The sequence below is a fragment of the Thalassophryne amazonica genome, chromosome 18 (genome assembly GCF_902500255.1).
Source record: "Thalassophryne amazonica chromosome 18, fThaAma1.1, whole genome shotgun sequence".
Taxonomy (NCBI): Eukaryota; Metazoa; Chordata; class Actinopteri; order Batrachoidiformes; family Batrachoididae; genus Thalassophryne; species Thalassophryne amazonica.
The window spans coordinates 72,166,037-72,184,986 of NC_047120.1; the positions used below are offsets into that span (position 1 = coordinate 72,166,037).

Consider the following 18,950-nt stretch of genomic DNA (forward strand, 5'->3'; position numbering starts at 1 on the left):
TATCTGAGTTTAAAAGCAGGAAATTAGAGGTCATCCATGTCTTTATGTCTGTAAGACAATCCTGCAGTTTAGCTAATTGGTGCGTATCCTCTGGCTTCATGGATAGATAAAGCTGGGTATCATCTGCGTAACAATGAAAATTTAAGCAATACCGTCTATAATACTGCCCAAGGGAAGCATGTATAAGTGAATAAAATTGGTCCTAGCACAGAACCTTGTGGAACTCCATAATTAACTTTAGTCTGTGAAGAAGATTCCCCATTTACATGAACAAACTGTAATCTATTAGACAAATATGATTCAAACCACCGCAGCGCAATGCCTTTAATACCTATGACATGCTCTAATCTCTGTAATAAAATTTTATGGTCAACAGTATCAAAAGCAGCACTGAGGTCCAACAGAACAAGCACAGAGATAAGTCCACTGTCCGAAGCCATAAGAAGATCATTTGTAACCTTCACTAATGCTGTTTCTGTACTATGATGAATTCTAAAACCTGACTGAAACTCTTCAAATAGACCATTCCTCTGCAGGTGATCAGTTAGCTGTTTTACAACTACCCTCTCAAGAATCTTTGAGAGAAAAGGAAGGTTGGAGATTGGCCTATAATTAGCTAAGATAGCTGGGTCAAGTGATGGCTTTTTAAGTAATGGTTTAATTACTGCCACCTTAAAGGCCTGTGGTACATAACCAACTAACAAAGATAGATTGATCATATTTAAGATTGAAGCATTAAATAATGGTAGGACTTCCTTGAGCAGCCTGGCAGGAATGGGGTCTAATAAGCATGTTGATGGTTTGGATGAAGTAACTAATGAAAATAACTCAGACAGAACAATCGGAGAGAAAGAGTCTAACCAAATACCGGCATCACTGAAAGCAGCCAAAGATAACGATACATCTTTGGGATGGTTATGAGTAATTTTTTCTCTAATAGTCAAAATTTTGTTAGCAAAGAAAGTCATGAAGTCATTACTAGTTAAAGTTAATGGAATACTCAGCTCAATAGAGCTCTGACTCTTTGTCAGCCTGCCTACAGTGCTGAAAAGAAACCTGGGGTTGTTCTTATTTTCTTCAATTAGTGATGAGTAGAAAGATGTCCTAGTTTCACGAAGGGCTTTCTTATAGAGCAACAAACTCTTTTTCCAGGCTAAGTGAAGATCTTCTAAATTAGTGAGACGCCATTTCCTCTCCAACTTACGGGTTATCAGCTTTAAGCTACGAGTTTGTGAGTTATACCACGGAGTCAGACACTTCTGATTTAAAGCTCTCTTTTTCAGAGGAGCTACAGCATCCAAAGTTGTCTTCAATGAGGATGTAAAACTATTGACAAGATACTCTAACTCCCTTACAGAGTTTAGGTAGCTACTCTGCTCTGTGTTGGTATATGACATTAGAGAACATAAAGAAGGAATCATATCCCATTAATGCCCATATGCCCATTAATTTTGGAATGAACTGGATAAGGTATTGCTCTGAAAGAAAAGTGTGACAGAGGACAAATGCATGCACAGACTGAGCTGGATGATGTATCCACATCCCGGGTTTACCAGGGGGAAATGAAAATGAGGGTCTAGAGTCTAGCCTTGAAAGACTCGACAGTATCACAGTGTCTAATGTACATACTACATACATCATTATGTGCTTGGTTCAGGATAAAGATTTTTAAATAAATATCAAATGTATTATGTATTATAAAAATATTACATTTTTGTTGCAGGTCAACATTTCCCCCCCAACTATTACAAGAAACAGAAGCCTGTTTAAAATAACCAGAAAAGCTCAACAATCTTACCTGTTTCCGTTCTACGAGGGCGTTTGTCAACTGGTGGCAGAGACCAGCAACTGTCCAGGGGAAAGAGAAGAAAATACCAGTGACTGATAGTTTAGTTTTGTGATTGGTTGGCTAACCCTGTGTCAGGCACTCTCCATTATAGCTGTTATTACAGTCAGAGCATCACACTCTTGGATAAACTTTTCCTCAAAACTTTTGTGCCACATATTTAACTCAATAAAAAAAAAAAAAAGTTTTAATAATTTTGCTAATTGAAACAAATGTGAAGAATAGTCACATATTAATACCAGGAACTAAAAGATACTTCTTCTATGTTCAACTGGATATGAAAAATATGAGCGACATGAATGTAACTCAATTTTATTTTGATAGTGAAAACCATTTTAAAACTTGAAAAAGTAAGATGATTATACGTGACAGGGATTGATAATGATTACATGTGGCACAGTTCAGCGGACTAGCATGAAACATCACAGCTTTCATTGCAGAAGGCAATAGAAAATAGCAGCTGGTCCGTGTTCAGCTGATCATTGCTGATGAAGTCACTCTTACCACTAAAAAAAAAAACCCGACAACCCTGCACAGGCTGAAGACAGAATACTGCACAGCTTCATCCTGAAACATGTGAAACTTGACAAACTTACAAGTGTCTGTTGCATATCTAATGTGCTCCCCATTACAGGTACTGATGAAGAGCTGCACTTGGGAGAAGAGCGTCTCAAAGTCAGGGATGTTTGGCATGGAGAACTTCACAAATCTGCGAAAAGAGAGAGAGGAGAGGTTAACAAGTATCTATCAACCTAGAAATACATCCAGGGAGAGGAGACAGTAGTGCACATACAACAACCTTCAGAGTTTGACATGGTGACTGAGAAAGGAAATACAATAGGATACGGTTAATCTTAATCTAATTTCCTCATGGAAAAGAGTGTGCCATTATTCCACAAATACCAGACATCTTTAGGGAATAACAGAAGTTTACTTCAGCCAAAAACCTTCCACCCATTAGAGCATCAGGATCCAGCTCTGACCGAGTAACAATTCAGTGCAGTTATGGCTGCACGGTGGAAAGAAGATTTAATTGTCGGTCTTGTGGCAGCACAACCAGAATGAAGACGTATTACCCTTTACTAATGGCTGCAATCCAAAGTACAGCTGGTATTTCAGTGTGAATTCTCACACACACACCCCTAATATTTTTTTTACAGCTACGTCACATGTTTATTTATTGTAGTACTACATGAAATAAGTCCCCTGTAAAAATGAAGACAGACAAGAAGGTTTAACGTTTTACAAACTGTGGAATGGTGGATTATTACCTCTGACGATGACGTCATATTTTCTCCCATGTGTTAATTGGTTTTGTTCACGAACTTCCATGAAACTGGATCAAGGATTTGACCATGGGCTGACAAGGAATATTTTATAACTGGATCCAGGAATTTTTTTTTCCTGCCTTTGCCATCAATAAACACTTTTACATTTTCAGTGGTTTGGGGGTGGTGGCCAAGTGGTTAATGCGCTTGGTTTCAGTGCAGAAGGTTCCGGGTTCAAATCCCACCCCTGCCACATTTCTCCATGTAATGTGGAGTTGCGTCAGGAAGGGCATCCAGCGTAAAAACCTGTGCCAATTCAACATGCAGATCCACCTTGGATTTGCTGTGGCGACCCCGAGTGCAAACAAGGGAGCAGCCGAAGAGACTTACTTACATTTTCAGTGGTTTCTCATGAAACGGTATATTTACCTCAATAATATTAATAAAATACTTAAAACAAATTTCATCCATGTGTAGAAGTTTGAGGTTTAACCAGCATAGTGGAGATCTGGGTACAGAGTACAGAGCCTATATCAATCATTAAGTGGCTCCTGGTAAATGACATGTTTGGATGTTTAAACAATAGGAACATGGACTGAGTTTATTTTGCTTCAAAGGTCTGCTGCACCTTGATGCATTTCTACTCATGGCCACCCTGCGTACCTAACCAGAATTCTGCTTCTCGGACCTCCTACCTGAGCTGCGAGATGTAAACTATTTGTCATTGCCGCACAGCCACACCTATGGAGCCATTACTGCAGCAAAAGTATTTGCAAATGTGTATTTTGACCTGTGTGTGTGTAACCAGATCCACAAATGTGTAAAAAAAATTAAATAAATAAAAATCTGTGTATAGTCAGCGCCACCATTCAGCATAAGCAGACTACGCAGCCTGCATGGGGCACCAACCATGTTGCACTAGTTTGCAGGGCCTCCAATTGACTGAAAAATGTGTTGAAATTATTACATTATTACCAGTGATGCCGGTGTTACAAAAAAAGTGGTTAGATTAGAGTAACGAGTAATCTAACGCGTTAATCATTCCAAATGAGTAATCAGATTAAAGTTACTTCTCCAAGTCACTGTGCGTTACTATTATTTTTGCATTGTGGGTCAACAGCAGCATTAAACTTGGTCCGTGGGCAGAAGGTCGGGGTTCGACTGAACTGCCCACTTTAAACGAGCTGTGAGCTTTTCATCAGCTACGACTCGTCCTCACCTCTTAAAGCAAAACAGCACACCTTCACTGAGCTTTACAAAGTCATTTTTATGCTTTATTTTTCTCCTTTATTTAGAATTCTGAGCTGAGCCGCTCCGTATCGTCTCATTAAAAACAGCTGATCCTCCACGACACGTCAACAACTAACACTATTTTCCACTCAAATGCACCTAAACTCTCTTTCTGAGGACCACATGATGTGAAAATCAATCAATCAATCAACTTTTTTCTTGTATAGCGCCAAATCACAACAAACAGTTGCCCCAAGGCGCTCCACATTGCAAGGCAAGGCCATACAATAATTATGAAACACAGTCTACGTCTAAAGCAACATAACCAAGGGATGGTCCAGGGTCACCCGATCCAGCCCTAACTATAAGCCTTAGCGAAAAGGAAAGTTTTAAGCCTAATCTTAAAAGTAGAGAGGGTATCTGTCTCCCTGATCTGAATTGGGAGCTGGTTCCACAGGAGAGGAGCCTGAAAGCTGAAGGCTCTGCCTCCCATTCTACTCTTACAACCCTAGGAACTACAAGTAAGCCCGCAGTCTGAGAGCGAAGCGCTCTAATGGGGTAATATGGTACTACGAGGTCCCTAAGATAAGATGGGACCTGATTATTCAAAACCTTATAAGTAAGAAGAAGAATTTTAAATTCTATTCTAGCATTAACAGGAAGCCAATGAAGGGAGGCCAACACGGGTGAGATATGCTCTCTCCTGCTAGTCCCGTCAGTACTCTAGCTGCAGCATTCTGAACCAACTGAAGGCTTTTTAGGGAACTTTTAGGACAACCTGATAATAATGAATTACAATAGTCCAGCCTAGAGAAATAAATGCATGAATTCGTTTTTCAGCATCACTCTGAGACAAGACCTTTCTGATTTTAGAGATATTGCGTAAATGCAAAAAGGCAGTCCTACATATTTGTTTAATATGCGCTTTGAATGACATATCCTGATCAAAAATAACTCCAAGATTTCTCACATTTATTACTAGAGATCAGGGAAATGCCATCCAGAGTAACGATCTGGTTAGACACCATGCTTCTAAGATTTGTGGGGCCAAGTACAATAACTTCAGTTTTATCTGAGTTTAAAAGCAGGAAATTAGAGGTCATCCATGTCTTTATGTCTGTAAGACAATCCTGCAGTTTAGCTAATTGGTGCGTATCCTCTGGCTTCATGGATAGATAAAGCTGGGTATCATCTGCGTAACAATGAAAATTTAAGCAATACCGTCTAATAATACTGCCCAAGGGAAGCATGTATAAAGTGAATAAAATTGGTCCTAGCACAGAACCTTGTGGAACTCCATAATTAACTTTAGTCTGTGAAAGAAGATTCCCCATTTACATGAACAAACTGTAATCTATTAGACAAATATGATTCAAACCACCGCAGCGCAATGCCTTTAATACCTATGACATGCTCTAATCTCTGTAATAAAATTTTATGGTCAACAGTATCAAAAGCAGCACTGAGGTCCAACAGAACAGCACAGAGATAAGTCCCACTGTCCGAAGCCATAAGAAGATCATTTGTAACCTTCACTAATGCTGTTTCTGTACTATGATGAATTCTAAAACCTGACTGAAACTCTTCAAATAGACCATTCCTCTGCAGGTGATCAGTTAGCTGTTTTACAACTACCCTCTCAAGAATCTTTGAGAGAAAAGGAAGGTTGGAGATTGGCCTATAATTAGCTAAGATAGCTGGGTCAAGTGATGGCTTTTTAAGTAATGGTTTAATTACTGCCACCTTAAAGGCCTGTGGTACATAACCAACTAACAAAGATAGATTGATCATATTAAGATTGAAGCATTAAATAATGGTAGGACTTCCTTGAGCAGCCTGGCAGGAATGGGGTCTAATAAGCATGTTGATGGTTTGGATGAAGTAACTAATGAAAATAACTCAGACAGAACAATCGGAGAGAAAGAGTCTAACCAAATACCGGCATCACTGAAAGCAGCCAAGATAACGATACATCTTTGGGATGGTTATGAGTAATTTTTTCTCTAATAGTCAAAATTTTGTTAGCAAAGAAAGTCATGAAGTCATTACTAGTTAAAGTTAATGGAATACTCAGCTCAATAGAGCTCTGACTCTTTGTCAGCCTGGCTACAGTGCTGAAAAGAAACCTGGGGTTGTTCTTATTTTCTTCAATTAGTGATGAGTAGAAAGATGTCCTAGCTTCACGAAGGGCTTTCTTATAGAGCAACAAACTCTTTTTCCAGGCTAAGTGAAGATCTTCTAAATCACAATAAAACTTTCTTACCTGTAAATCTGGTCATGTTTTCTGCATAAATAAATGTTATCCATTCTTTGTGCTCAAATGCCAAAGCAGGGGCGAATCTAGATGGAATGGGGGCGTGGGGCAGGTGTGCCCCCCCACAACACCCCTAGATTAAAGGTCCAGTTTTGAAGCTGTTTTTTTACTACAACGACTAATACTACTTAAAATAATAATAATTTTGACAAGTAAAATGTTTATAGAGAATTTAAATGTTAGAAAAATTTTAGAATTTAATAGTTACATTTATAAACAATGTAGGTTAGAAATTGCAAGTTTTACTGTTACAGTGCTGTCAACAGTTAAATATGAGGTCAAGAAAGATTATTTTACTTTTTATAAAACAAGTATTTATTTTCATTGAAGTCAAGAAAGGGTGACTATAAAGTGAGTTTTGGCAAAACAGGTATCATTGTCATGTTGAGGTGGCAGAGGGTTGTTGTCGGCAGCTGGGGAAAGTAACTAAAAAAGTAACTAGTAATCTAACTTAGTTACTTTTACAATTGAGTAATCAGTAAAGTAACTAAGTTACTTTTTCAAGGAGTAATCAGTAATTGGATTACTTTATCAAAGTAACTGTGGCAACACTGATTATTACATTTCAAAATCAATATGAATTATTTATGAATAGGCCCATCGTTTTTGTCTTTAAACATTGTGTCGGCCCCAACCCATTACTTAATTGGGGCAAATTAACAGTTTTTTTTGCCTAATATAAATCCCCCATCCACCCCCGCCCCGATTCCCTGAAATGGTACAGCCCTGTTTGCGTCTTTCTCTGTTCGCTGTGTCGCCTAACCAGGGTTGCCAGATGTGACGATTTCCAGTCCAATAAATGCATGGAGGCACTAAATCCTTCGTAATTTGAACTGATTTTTAAAATGTGTGTAGCAATTCTATACAAAAAAACTCATCCAGTGCCATATTTTTACCCTAAACAAACCAATTGGATGGGAAAACACCCAATCTGGCAACCCTGCACCTAACTGAAGTAGCACTGCTAGCCCACATTCAATTCTGACACGAGACGACAAGTTGCCACTATGCCACAATTAAACAATGAAGCAACAGCGGGAGTCTGGAGCTGAAAAACGGAGGAAAAAGAAACAAAAAGATGATGTCCGTGCATCCCTTGCTGGTAAGTACGTGTTAAAGGTTTAAATTGTTTTGATTACTTAATGTTCAGTGGTGCTGCTTAAGCTAGGTTGCGTTGGCTTTGCTGATTTGATGTAGCTTTAAACGCTAAACTTAAATGCTTTAATAAATAGTAACGGTTTGAGTAGAACTTTGTGTGTGTGTGTGTGTGTGTGGGGGGGGGGGGGGGGGGGCCTCCCTGACCAGTTATGCTTAGGGCCTCCAAAACCTTAGCAGCAGCCCTGTGTATAGTGGCTGTGTTCTTACACACATTTACATTTCTAATGCGGCAAGAGTGTAGCAAAAGTCACATGTTGGAACACAGCCAATACACACACACACACTTTTGTTTTAAACACATTTGTGGATCTGGTTACACACACATGAATCGAAATACACACACACTTCATATCAAACGTGGAAAGGAAAGAACAGAGGTTTACCTAATTTTTTTTATTTTTTCTCTTCACGTGCAGACGGACATCTCCACTGCCACATGCAACTTGCATAGTAAACTATAGATATATCCAGTGTGGCCTCTAGTTTGTGTAATGTCTAATTAATACATTTCTCCACTACTAAATGAGATGACAAAAAAGTTCATGGAACCATTTTGCCTTTAGTAGTCACAGCACAGTGTGATGAAAATCAGGACACACAACAGGAACAAGATCCCTTAACTCAGACCCAGGAGCAAGGGGTAAAACACAACAAAGGCAGTGATTGAGGTGAGGACCAGGACCAAACAGAAAACAGCACATCAACAGAAGCACACCAACAGCAATCTGACTGACATCACCCTGTTGGACAGTTTAGTTTAGTGTGGAAGTTTCTGTGTAGGCTCTTTAGTGTGGAAGTGCGATACTCACAGCACAGCCAGCACGCCTAAGGAGTGCTCTTGGATGTCCAAGGCTCCCAGCACCGTGTCCAGGTGGGACAGATTTTTGGCCAGCAGCTCCCCACTCTTGTTGATCAACTCACACAGTTGAGTCATCTGGCCTGAAGAGGAGAATAGGTTCATTACAAAATGATGAATCTTCTCAGATGTTCTTGAGTACATTGGAAAAGGCCGTTATCAAAGGAACAGGTGATCAGACATTAGACAAGCGCAACATTATCTTCACAAAGAAAACAGCTTACATTTAGCATTCAGTAGTTTCAGTCAGACGCACTGCTGCCCTAGTGTGTTTGGGTGACATTATGAACCCATCATTAAAGTGTAAACACACTTTGGATCATGAGCGAGACAAAGGCACAGATGTGATGATTAACAACTTCAAACCTCAGAACCACATCAGTAGAGTTACACTGGCCTTAAAAACGCATGTTTCTCAAGTGTGTATCATTTGATAATTTATGTTTGCAAAGCCCCTAACATGTGCTTAGTCTGATACTTTTACATCATTTTGTGATAAGTCAAAATTATTAAAAATCTGCTCATTATACAAAAGTAAAACTGCACATTTTACTTTGAAAGTGAAAACAAATGCAAACTATAATCAGCTGTAACAGCAGTGGTAAGTTATAGTGAAATCTGTAACAAGCAAATCATTACTTTTAAACCAGTTAGCTTCAGATGAATCAGGGAACAGATACAAGAACTGTCTATTACTGACTAAACCTGAGATTAAAGTTAATTCAGTTATTCCAAAATGAAATTATGAGCATCAAATGGAACGTTATACATCTACTTAGATCACACTACCCTTGCAAATTGAGCGACTGGGCACAAAAGTGTGATAGAAGCTACAAAGACACAACTCTGAAGGAATTCCAAGCTTCACCAGCTGCAATTCGACTTTTAAGAAATGACTTTTCCTTTAGTCTCTGGCATTTATTTACCTCAAGTATTTACTTTTTGTGTCAAGTATCATAATTGAAATTGGATTATAAAAAGTGGTAGACAAAGGTGGCATGGCGGTTAATGTCAAATGTCATAAAAGTAGTGGGGGAGTAGTTTCCAGACTAAAGCAACTGCTTCATAACTGACTGATTTGCAATCAAAACCAAAAAAATGCATTGCATTTACAGTGATGCAAAACAAAGAAAAATAAGCAAACTGTTGTATGTTAGAAGCTGGAACCAGAGAAAGCTTGCCATTTTTTTCCTTCCCTCAATGAGCACCAGAGTGGAAATATATTTCAGGCTTTATTGTGTTATCATCAGCAATTTTAATAATAAGCAGCATACTGACATCTTATTTGGTTCTTATCTGCAAATATTCTGGATGCATATTTTTATTGATGTGTCAAGTTTAAATTTTTTTTTATTGTCTTAAGTTATTCTCTATGTTTTTTTATTTGACTTTGAAGCACTTTGGTCACCCTCTTGGCTGTGGAAAGGGCTATATAAATAAACTTTGATTGATTGAACTTTATATACTGCATTGTTTTTACGTACATGTATTTTATTGTCAAATAAAGTAAACCACAGAAAAAATTATTCATGCACTTGAAAATAAGTTCTATATTCTGATAACACATCATGAAGATTTACTCAAAATAGTGAATATAGTTTCTGTAGATTAATTAATTTACGAATAAGCTTGAACACCTTTCCTTTTTCTTCATATTATTCAAATATAAATCAGGGAAGGGAAACACTATTTCCAGAAGGTAAAGCATTTTGCTAATTATTAGCACAGTCAACTAGTGACATTTGCCAGCGACAGTCAAAAGGTTATTTTTCACAAAAGTGCAAAGCAAAACAACAGAAAACCTGTGAACAGCCACTGCAGTGTGTCATTAGATTTCAAAATAGACCGTGCTGTCAAGGCCTTACAACAGAGGCAAAGCAATAAAGATTGACAGTTTACTTTGAGCCAATCACATTCGTTTAAATAGTTCTCCAGCCAATCATTTGCGTCCAGAGGTGGGACTACCGGCAGCCAGTGCCCAGAAATTATTTTCTACATCAAAACCCCAAAGTAGGATTTTTAACATTTTTGCTTTAGTTTGTGCTTCATGCAGGCTGGTCGGCGGTGAGCCCACGTATCACCGCGTCTGGTGGTGACACTTTACAGGAGTCTGACTGCCGGAGAAAGCCCTTTTAGCGCTCTGTTTACATGATAAAGCAAAAAGCCTGTGACCAGTTGGGCTACTTAGCTATCGGCAAGACACTGTAGCATATGCTAGCTAGCTAGCTACTAGTTGCCACTCGAATGAGTTCACCAACTCTACCTTGAGCGGAGAGCTGCCGCACATTGTTTACAAACTGCTCCAAGGCTGAAGCCATTATTTCCTGGATCCAAAGTGGAGGTAATTTGCACAGGTTTTCATTCAAACGTCAGAAACTACTCCGTCCGGACTGAGACCGGGGCCACACAGCCGCCACTGAGGTGACGCTATCGCGAGATCATGACCGCATAGCACACAGCAACGAGATTTAAGAAACGGCCAATGAAATCTTAAAGGGCCAGATACAGTGAAATAAACAACAATAACAATAATTTATTTTATTATTCTAATCACCAGCATAAACAATAAGCATGTTTAAACACGCGGATCAGCCGTGGCAAGCAGCCAACATAACTGATTTATAGCATTATTTGTGTCAGAGTTTCAGTAAATATACATAAAAAAACCAAAACAAAAAAACAGCACAATATCACATTACAAATAAAAATATACATATTTTTTAAATAAGCTTTACTGCCATTTTGTTCATTCATGTCTGTTCTGCGCATTTTGCAAATTTGAACTATTCCGACATAGAACCGTATTGAAAAGGTGCCACTGCGCAGGACTCCTGGAAATGGGCAAAGCCTTGGTCTAGAAGCAGAAGTACTGTCCATATTCCCAAAAGTTTTATTTATTTTGCTAAACCCTAACGTAGACTACTATTCAAGTCCTAACCCCAAAATATACTCAACAAAAATATAAACGCAAAACTTTTGGTTTTGCTCCCATTTTGTATGAGATGAACTCAAAGATCTAAAACTTTTTCCACATACACAATATCACCATTTCCCTCAAATATTGTTCACAAACCAGTCGAAATCTGTGATAGTGAGCACTTCTCCTTTGCTGAGATAATCCATCCCACCTCACAGGTGTGCCATATCAAGATGCTGATTAGACACCATGATTAGTGCACAGGTGTGCCATATCAAGATGCTGATTAGACACCACAATAAAAGGCCACTCTGAAAGGTGCAGTTTTGTTTTACTGGGGGGGATACCAGTCAGTATCTGGTGTGACCACCATTTGCCTCATGCAGTGCAACACATCTCCTTCGCATCATCCGTGAAGAGAACACCTCTCCAACGTGCCAAACGCCAGTGAATGTGAGCATTTGCCCACTCAAGTCGATTACGACGATGAACTGGAGTCAGGTCAAGACCCCGATGAGGACGACGAGCATGCAGATGAGCTTCCCTGAGATGGTTTCTGACAGTTTGTGCAGAAATTCTTGGTTATGCAAACTGATTGTTTCAGCAGCTGTCCGAGTGGCTGGTCTCAGACGATCTTGGAGGTGAACATGCTGGATGTGGAGGTCCTGGGCTGGTGTGGTTACACGTGGTCTGCGGTTGTGAGGCTGGTTGGATGTACTGCCAAATTCTCTGGAGACGGCCTTTGGAGACGGCTTATGGTAGAGACATGAACATTCAATACACGAGCAACAGCTCTGGTTGACATTCCTGCTGTCAGCATGCCAATTGCACGCTCCCTCAAATCTTGCAACATCTGTGGCATTGTGCTGTGTGATAAAACTGCACCTTTCAGAGTGGCCTTTTATTGTGGGCAGTCTAAGACACACCTGTGCACTAATCATGGTGTCTAATCAGCATCTTGATATGGCACACCTGTGAGGTGGGATGGATTATCTCAGCAAAGGAGAAGTGCTCACTATCACAGATTTAGACTGGTTTGTGAACAATATTTGAGGGAAATGGTGATATTGTGTATGTAGAAAAAGTTTTAGATCTTTGAGTTCATCTCATACAAAATGGGAGCAAAACCAAAAGTGTTGCGTTTATATTTTTGTTGAGTGTATTTAAGAAAAAATAATCTGCTAAATTGCCAGGCAGCTGAAACAGGTTTACAGCCTCGTTTTGAGTGGCAGTCATATTTGGGAGTAAAACATAAATTCCCACTTCGCAATTTGCAAATTGCATTCATTACAAAAATCACTGTGCATTCATTTTTGAGTATGGTGTGAGATCATTTTAAAACAGGGTTCACATTCACTTAAATTCACCAAGCAATTTTATTTTGTTTTTATTTTAAAGCTACAGTGTGTAGGATTTAGTGTCATGTAGTGGTGAGGTTGCAGATTGCACCATGCCATTGTGAGTCATGACTTTGTTTCCATGCTGTATTATATTATTTTGACCCTTGGCTTGTAAAATGAAAACCCAGTGCTTCTTCACATCAAAAGGAGCCAGTTGAGGTGCTTTGCGTATCTGGTGAAGATGCCCTCTGGTCACGTCTCCACAGGGAGGTCTTTCAGGCAGGTCCAACTGGAAGGAGGCCTGGGGGAAGACCCAGGACACATGGGAGGGATTTTATTTCCCAGATGGCTTGGGAATCCCCGAGGATCCCCTGGGAAGAGTTACAGGACTTGGCCAAGGATAGGGAAATGTGATATGAGCTGCTTGGTGTGCTGGGCAGATTTGAAAAACTAATTCAGTATTTACATAGATTTCAATACATCCTGTAAAGCACTAAATTCTTAGATGTGTAGTACAATCTTGAAATAAAGGCATACATTTTTTTGGAATGTATTACTTGATGTGTATATGCCAAAATTTAGTAATTTATTGTATTATTTTATGTGTATCAGCTATCGCAAAAACTAAGATGCGTCTGTATGTGTGTGTGTGTGGCTTAGATATCTCTCTGACTGTCAGATCAGCCTCAGCTTTCAGATATTGCTTGTGCATTGCACGATGATGTGCATCCTTTATTATGGAAATTTTTGGGATTCATTTTTAAAATTCCTTTATTTTGAAACCTTTATTTCGATTACCATTGTAACATTAGTACTTCCGAGATGGTGCCCTCCGTGGCGTTTCTGTCCTACTCTTCTGCCACCTACGTAACTAAGCTACAGCAGAGAAACACTTCTGAACATTGGCAAAGTTCATCACAAACTTTCATTTAGCCTCTTGAATCTTCAGTCTTAAGCCCAGAAGTCTTCTGGCACTCTGCAGCCACACCCCCTCTCACATATTGAATAGACAACAAACCTGATACGGTAATGCAGGCAAATGCCTGAAAGGCTTAAAACTACTATCTGCCACCATTTTGGGTTCATAAACGGGAACGACAAAGATGAGCTTGACAAAAGCTGAGTGATTTGCCAAATGGAAGAAGTATTGCAGAAATACAACTGTATACGAATGTGTAAAGTCAGCTTTAGTCAGCACAGCTGACGGGGCATTACACAGGACACCACTCTGACCGATTTAGCAACATGCCAACACGTGTGCGTTGGTAGGAAGTCCATTAAAGGGTGATTCTTAGACTACGGGCACTTTTAAAATATCTCTGAATAAAATATCAGTAAAATAATCAAAACATAATTGGGGTATTCAATGTCATACAACTGTTGTGATTTTTTTAAACGAAATGTAGTTGTCCCACACTATTGCCGTAATTTCCACCACAACAATAATGTCCCTTTAAAAAGTTTGTATGAAAGATTGTTTGGGTAGTTTCTATGGAGATAAACAGTAACATCAGAGCACATGTATATAGCGCCAAATCACAACAAACAGTTGCCCCAAGGCACTTTATATTGTAAGGAAATGGTGTGGTGGAAATTACATTTACAAGGCCAATAGTGCCCGTAGTTAAAGAATCACCCTAAAATGTAGCTACATTTCAAAACAAATGCTGCTGTCGGACTGTCTGCAGATCACCAAAACAAATCCATACTTATTGCAGTATTCCCCCGTACATACTCTTTACTTAAACTCAAAAAAGAAATCTGACCGGATAGAGGCTTCAAAACTAGTGATGGGTCCAGCAACAACGATGCGTCGAACTCATAGAGTGAAACCCCGCGTCGGTGCGCGTATCGCTTTGCGAAAGTCACGTGACCGATATAGGAACTGTTTCAAGCTGACACTGACGCGCCAAAGTGGCCAAACAGATCTTTTGCGGTGTATCATCGAATTCACCAAAAGTCATGGAGCAGCAGCAAACAAAAAGGAAAGTTTCCGCCGTGTGGGATCATTTTGATGTCGTATCGGAAAATAAGGTATTTGTTTTAATTTCCTTGTTTCATCCAGCTCCTCTCAGTTTCCATTTGATCTATCTGAATTCATATTAATTTCAAAGTGATTCTTAATTTACTATTCATATTATTTTCTGCAGGTTAAATGTCACATTTGTTCAGTCGAACTTTCCTATTTAAACAAGAGCACCTCCTCAATGCTGAGACATTATAGGACCAGACATGAGAATGAAGTCCTAGATACACCCAGGATGAACTCAGGTATACAGCCAGTCTACACCTTACTCACAGTTAAGTTATTGATAATTAATTCCTATTAATTTATTCTGTACCTCATTTTTAACCATCAAGCTTCCAGGAAGCAGATGAGCTGGATGAGACTCTGCTGAGTTTCATCCTGAAGGTCTGCCAGCCCCTCAGCACTGTGGAGAGTGAAGGGTTCAGGGAACTGGTTCAGGTCCTTCAGCCCTCATATTCAGCATTATTTGTTTGTTGTTGTTTGGAAATCATGTCCTGAAATGCCACATTGTTGTTTTTAGGTGACCTTTGGCAACATCTCGACATTGAAGGGGGCAGGCAGACCAAAAGTGCCACAGCTGATGCCATCCAGGAGGTGCAGGGGTACCTGGCAGAGGGTCCCAGGATCCTCTGAGATCCTGGGACAACCACAAGACTATATCCAAACCTCTTCCAGCTGTCATTACAGTTTCTCTGCACTCAGCCTCATCTGTGCCCTGTGAGCGGGTGTTTTCTAAAGCTGGAGAAGTTGCATCAAAAAAGTGTATCAGACTCAAATTCAAGACTTTGGAACAACTTCTTTTTTTGAATAAAAATTTGTAACAAAAAATAAAATCCCAGCCCACAAGCATACACATTTACAACACGTTCACTTAGAGTTTCACGTTTTGATACATGTTCACATTATTTATTATTATTTAAGATTTTAAATTTAAATGAACATATGAAATGATACAAAATGAAATACAATGACTTAGATTATATTATTGTATATATGAGGCCATGAGATCAGTGTCAGTTGAGTGTGTCAACTCGGGTGCCTGTAGGGATTTTTAAGGTCCAGCAGATGTCAGTATTCAGTGACACAGTATCAATACAGTTTGGCAACGTGTTGAAACGCTTCATGGAGCCTCATCGACCCATCACTATTCAAAACACTTTTAGAAATCGTGCTGTTGCATTATTATTTTTGCTTTTCCCCAATGGCCAAAAAAGCTAAAGGCACCGGTAGTGGTACTTTCACATTAGTGGAACGGGTTCAACTCTCAGTGTATTTGATAAAAGTCAAAATATATGAAAACACAATAGTTATCAATCAATCCACACATTTCACAACAAACCTAAATGACTGACTCACATTATCAATAACGTATGTGTTCACATCCATGTTTGTGCTTCATGAACACTAACAGTGTTTATTCCTTCCTATATCTCTGTGTGTGTGTATATACTTGTATATATGTCACTTGAATGTCAACCTTTTTCTTAAAATAACTATTTGCGTGTCTCTTTGTATCTCAATGTCAACCATATCTTAACAAACATACTCGACACTTGCACACATTTAACCCCCCGCACTGTCACTCAATTTGTCATGCCAATGCGACCCGCTTTGTTCCACTGGATGCTGCGTTACATAAAATAATTACGTCATAGCAGATTATTTGCTCTCGGAACTTGTCTGATGAAACCACTTCTAATCGCTCCCGGAATCACAGAAGAATTTTCTACAGCTGCAGCTGTTCTCGTGCCCTTCATGATGTGGAGAAAGCATTTGGAAACATCTCAAAGGTAATCCTTTGCAGGCATTGACATTAAGCTTTTTAGTGTACTTGTCCATAGGAAAAGCTGGTTGGCCGGACAAGCGAGTGCCGCAGGTGCCAAAGGCACGTGATACATATGCCAATGGCGCGTGTCACCTAGGGGTGTCTGGGGGCATGCTACTGTGGAAGTACTGAAATTACACTTTTTCATAAATTGCTTCTCTCTTGTGTGGGTGGTAAAATTGAATTTCCAAAAAATACATTTTATTGCATATTACATGCACAGCCTCTTGCCTTTTAATCCGTTACATAGCTCATAATGTTTCTCTCCTGCGATTGTTCATAATTGGGGAAAAAATTTAAATAATTGGTAAATGTCAATATGCATCTGCTTCTCTCCTGTGTGTTTTCTGAATTCATCACTGTTCAATGCATGATCATTTGACAGTATGTATTTTATAAAGCAAATCAAATTATTTTATTTCAACATTTAAAAATGACTTACTGGTCCGCAATTGAAGGAAAATCCCGACAGACATAGCAGTATGTTGTGTTGTCCTCGTCCTTGTGCCCCAGCCACAGATAATCCTGTGTCCAGCTCCTCACAAACTTCCTCTCTCTTCCTTTTTCTTCATACCTCTTCTTTGAAGCTTCTACACTTGCAGGGGTTGATGCTTTGCATTTGACTGGTGTTTTTCCTGGTATCTGGCCCGGTTTCAGAGGTTTTAGAAAAGACCTTTTGTTCAATATATTCTTCAAAAGGCTTTTCTTCAATGACTTTGTTTGCTCTCCTGGTTTGTCGTCTGCCACTCTGCGGTCCCGCCTGAGGGTGGCGGGGTGCACCAAATTGGGCCATCTACTGCGCACGTCGGTTGGGAGGCTGGTGGAGTTATCAGGAGTTCGGTCTTCCAGGATGCTGCTCAGGGTGGTGGAGGAGGTTTGCGCTTCCCTGCCAGGGCCCCACATAGTGTTTGCTGAGAACTGTACTCTGTCTGACCAGTGGGATGATGAATGTGAGTACGTGTTCCCCTCTCTGACTGTCTCGCCTGCTGTGGGGGCGTGGCAGGAGGAGCAGGGGGCTCTCCTGTCTTTCAGGTCACCTGTTTTGGGAGAGTCAGAGTATTGGCAAGACAGCTCTCTATTTTACCTGTGTCAATGTGTCACGCTTACGCTCTTTGGCAGGGTTGGTGGCGTCGAAGTGGTCAGAGTTTTTTGGTGCCGCCTTGTCTCCTGTGGGGTGCTGGCGAAGCCTGTACAAACCCCCAGTCGACAAATGTACGGGGGACCTCCAGTGGAGGATTGTACACGGGCTTCTGGCTACAAACGGGTATCTGGCGCACCTGGATCCAGGGGTTGATGGGGTTTGTCCTTTCTGTCCACATAGGGAAACTGTTCACCATGTTTTTGCACAGTGTCACCGCTTATCAGGGCTGTTTGGGTTGTTGGGGAGATGGTTTCGTGGGTTTGGGTTGTTGTTCACTATGGACTTATTTTTCGTCCAAAATATCGCCCACAATTCAGGAGGTTGCATGTGTTGATTAACCTGCTTTGTGGACTCGCCAAGTTGGCGATCTGGAAGACTCGGAAAAACTGTGTTTTAGCTCAGGGGTCAGTGGACCTTGAGTTTATGCTGAAGGGACTCTTGGCAGCCCGGATCAGAGTGGACTTCCAGTTTTATGCTCTGACTGATAACATGGACACCTTCAGAAACACATGGTGCATCAATGATGTTCTCTCATCTGTGCAAAACGGTAGCTTGGTGCTCCATTTCTGACGCCTGTCAAAAAAAAAAAAAAAAAAAAAAACCCAGCACAATGGAAATGATGTAACTCATTTGTTGTGAATAAAGCTGTTTAAATTCAAAATTGTCTTCTCCTCTTTCTCTCTCTCCTCTCCTCTTTCTCTCTCTCCTCTCCGCTTTCTCTCTCTTCTCCGCTTTCTCTCTCTTCTCCTTTCTCTCTGTCTCTTTCTGTCCTCTTTCTTTCTGTCTCTCTCTCTCTCTCCTTTCTCTCTCCTCTCCTCTTTCTGTCTCTCTCTCTCTCTCTCTCTCTCTCCTCTTTCTCTCTCTCCTCTTTCTCTCTCCTCTCCTCTTTCTCTCTCCTCTCCTCTTTCTCTCTCTCCTCTTTCTCTCTCTGTCTCTCTTCTCTTTCTTTCTGTCTCTCTCTCCTCTTTATCTCTCTCTCTCATTTCTCTCTCCTCTCCCTCCTCTTTCTCTCTCTCTCTCCTTCTC

At 40.1% G+C, this 18,950-nt stretch overlaps 1 protein-coding gene and 1 long non-coding RNA gene across 2 annotated transcripts in view; one reads left to right on the forward strand and one right to left on the reverse strand.

Moving 5' to 3' along the window:
* cops3 (COP9 signalosome subunit 3) overlaps window positions 1-11,116 on the reverse strand; it is a 27,476-nt gene extending 16,360 nt beyond the window's left edge. Inside the window, exons 1-4 of the mRNA XM_034193522.1 lie at window positions 10,936-11,116; window positions 8,626-8,755; window positions 2,443-2,555; window positions 1,799-1,848 (exon numbers count right to left, since the gene is read on the reverse strand). Of these exons, the coding sequence (XP_034049413.1) occupies window positions 1,799-1,848; window positions 2,443-2,555; window positions 8,626-8,755; window positions 10,936-10,990 (348 nt within the window). The 5' untranslated portion in view covers window positions 10,991-11,116. The remainder of the gene's footprint in view (window positions 1-1,798; window positions 1,849-2,442; window positions 2,556-8,625; window positions 8,756-10,935) is intronic.
* Window positions 10,607-18,950, forward strand: part of LOC117530643 — a 17,997-nt gene continuing 9,653 nt past the window's right edge. Inside the window, exons 1-2 of the long non-coding RNA XR_004566410.1 lie at window positions 10,607-10,619; window positions 12,644-12,650. This is a non-coding gene — a long non-coding RNA (uncharacterized LOC117530643). The remainder of the gene's footprint in view (window positions 10,620-12,643; window positions 12,651-18,950) is intronic.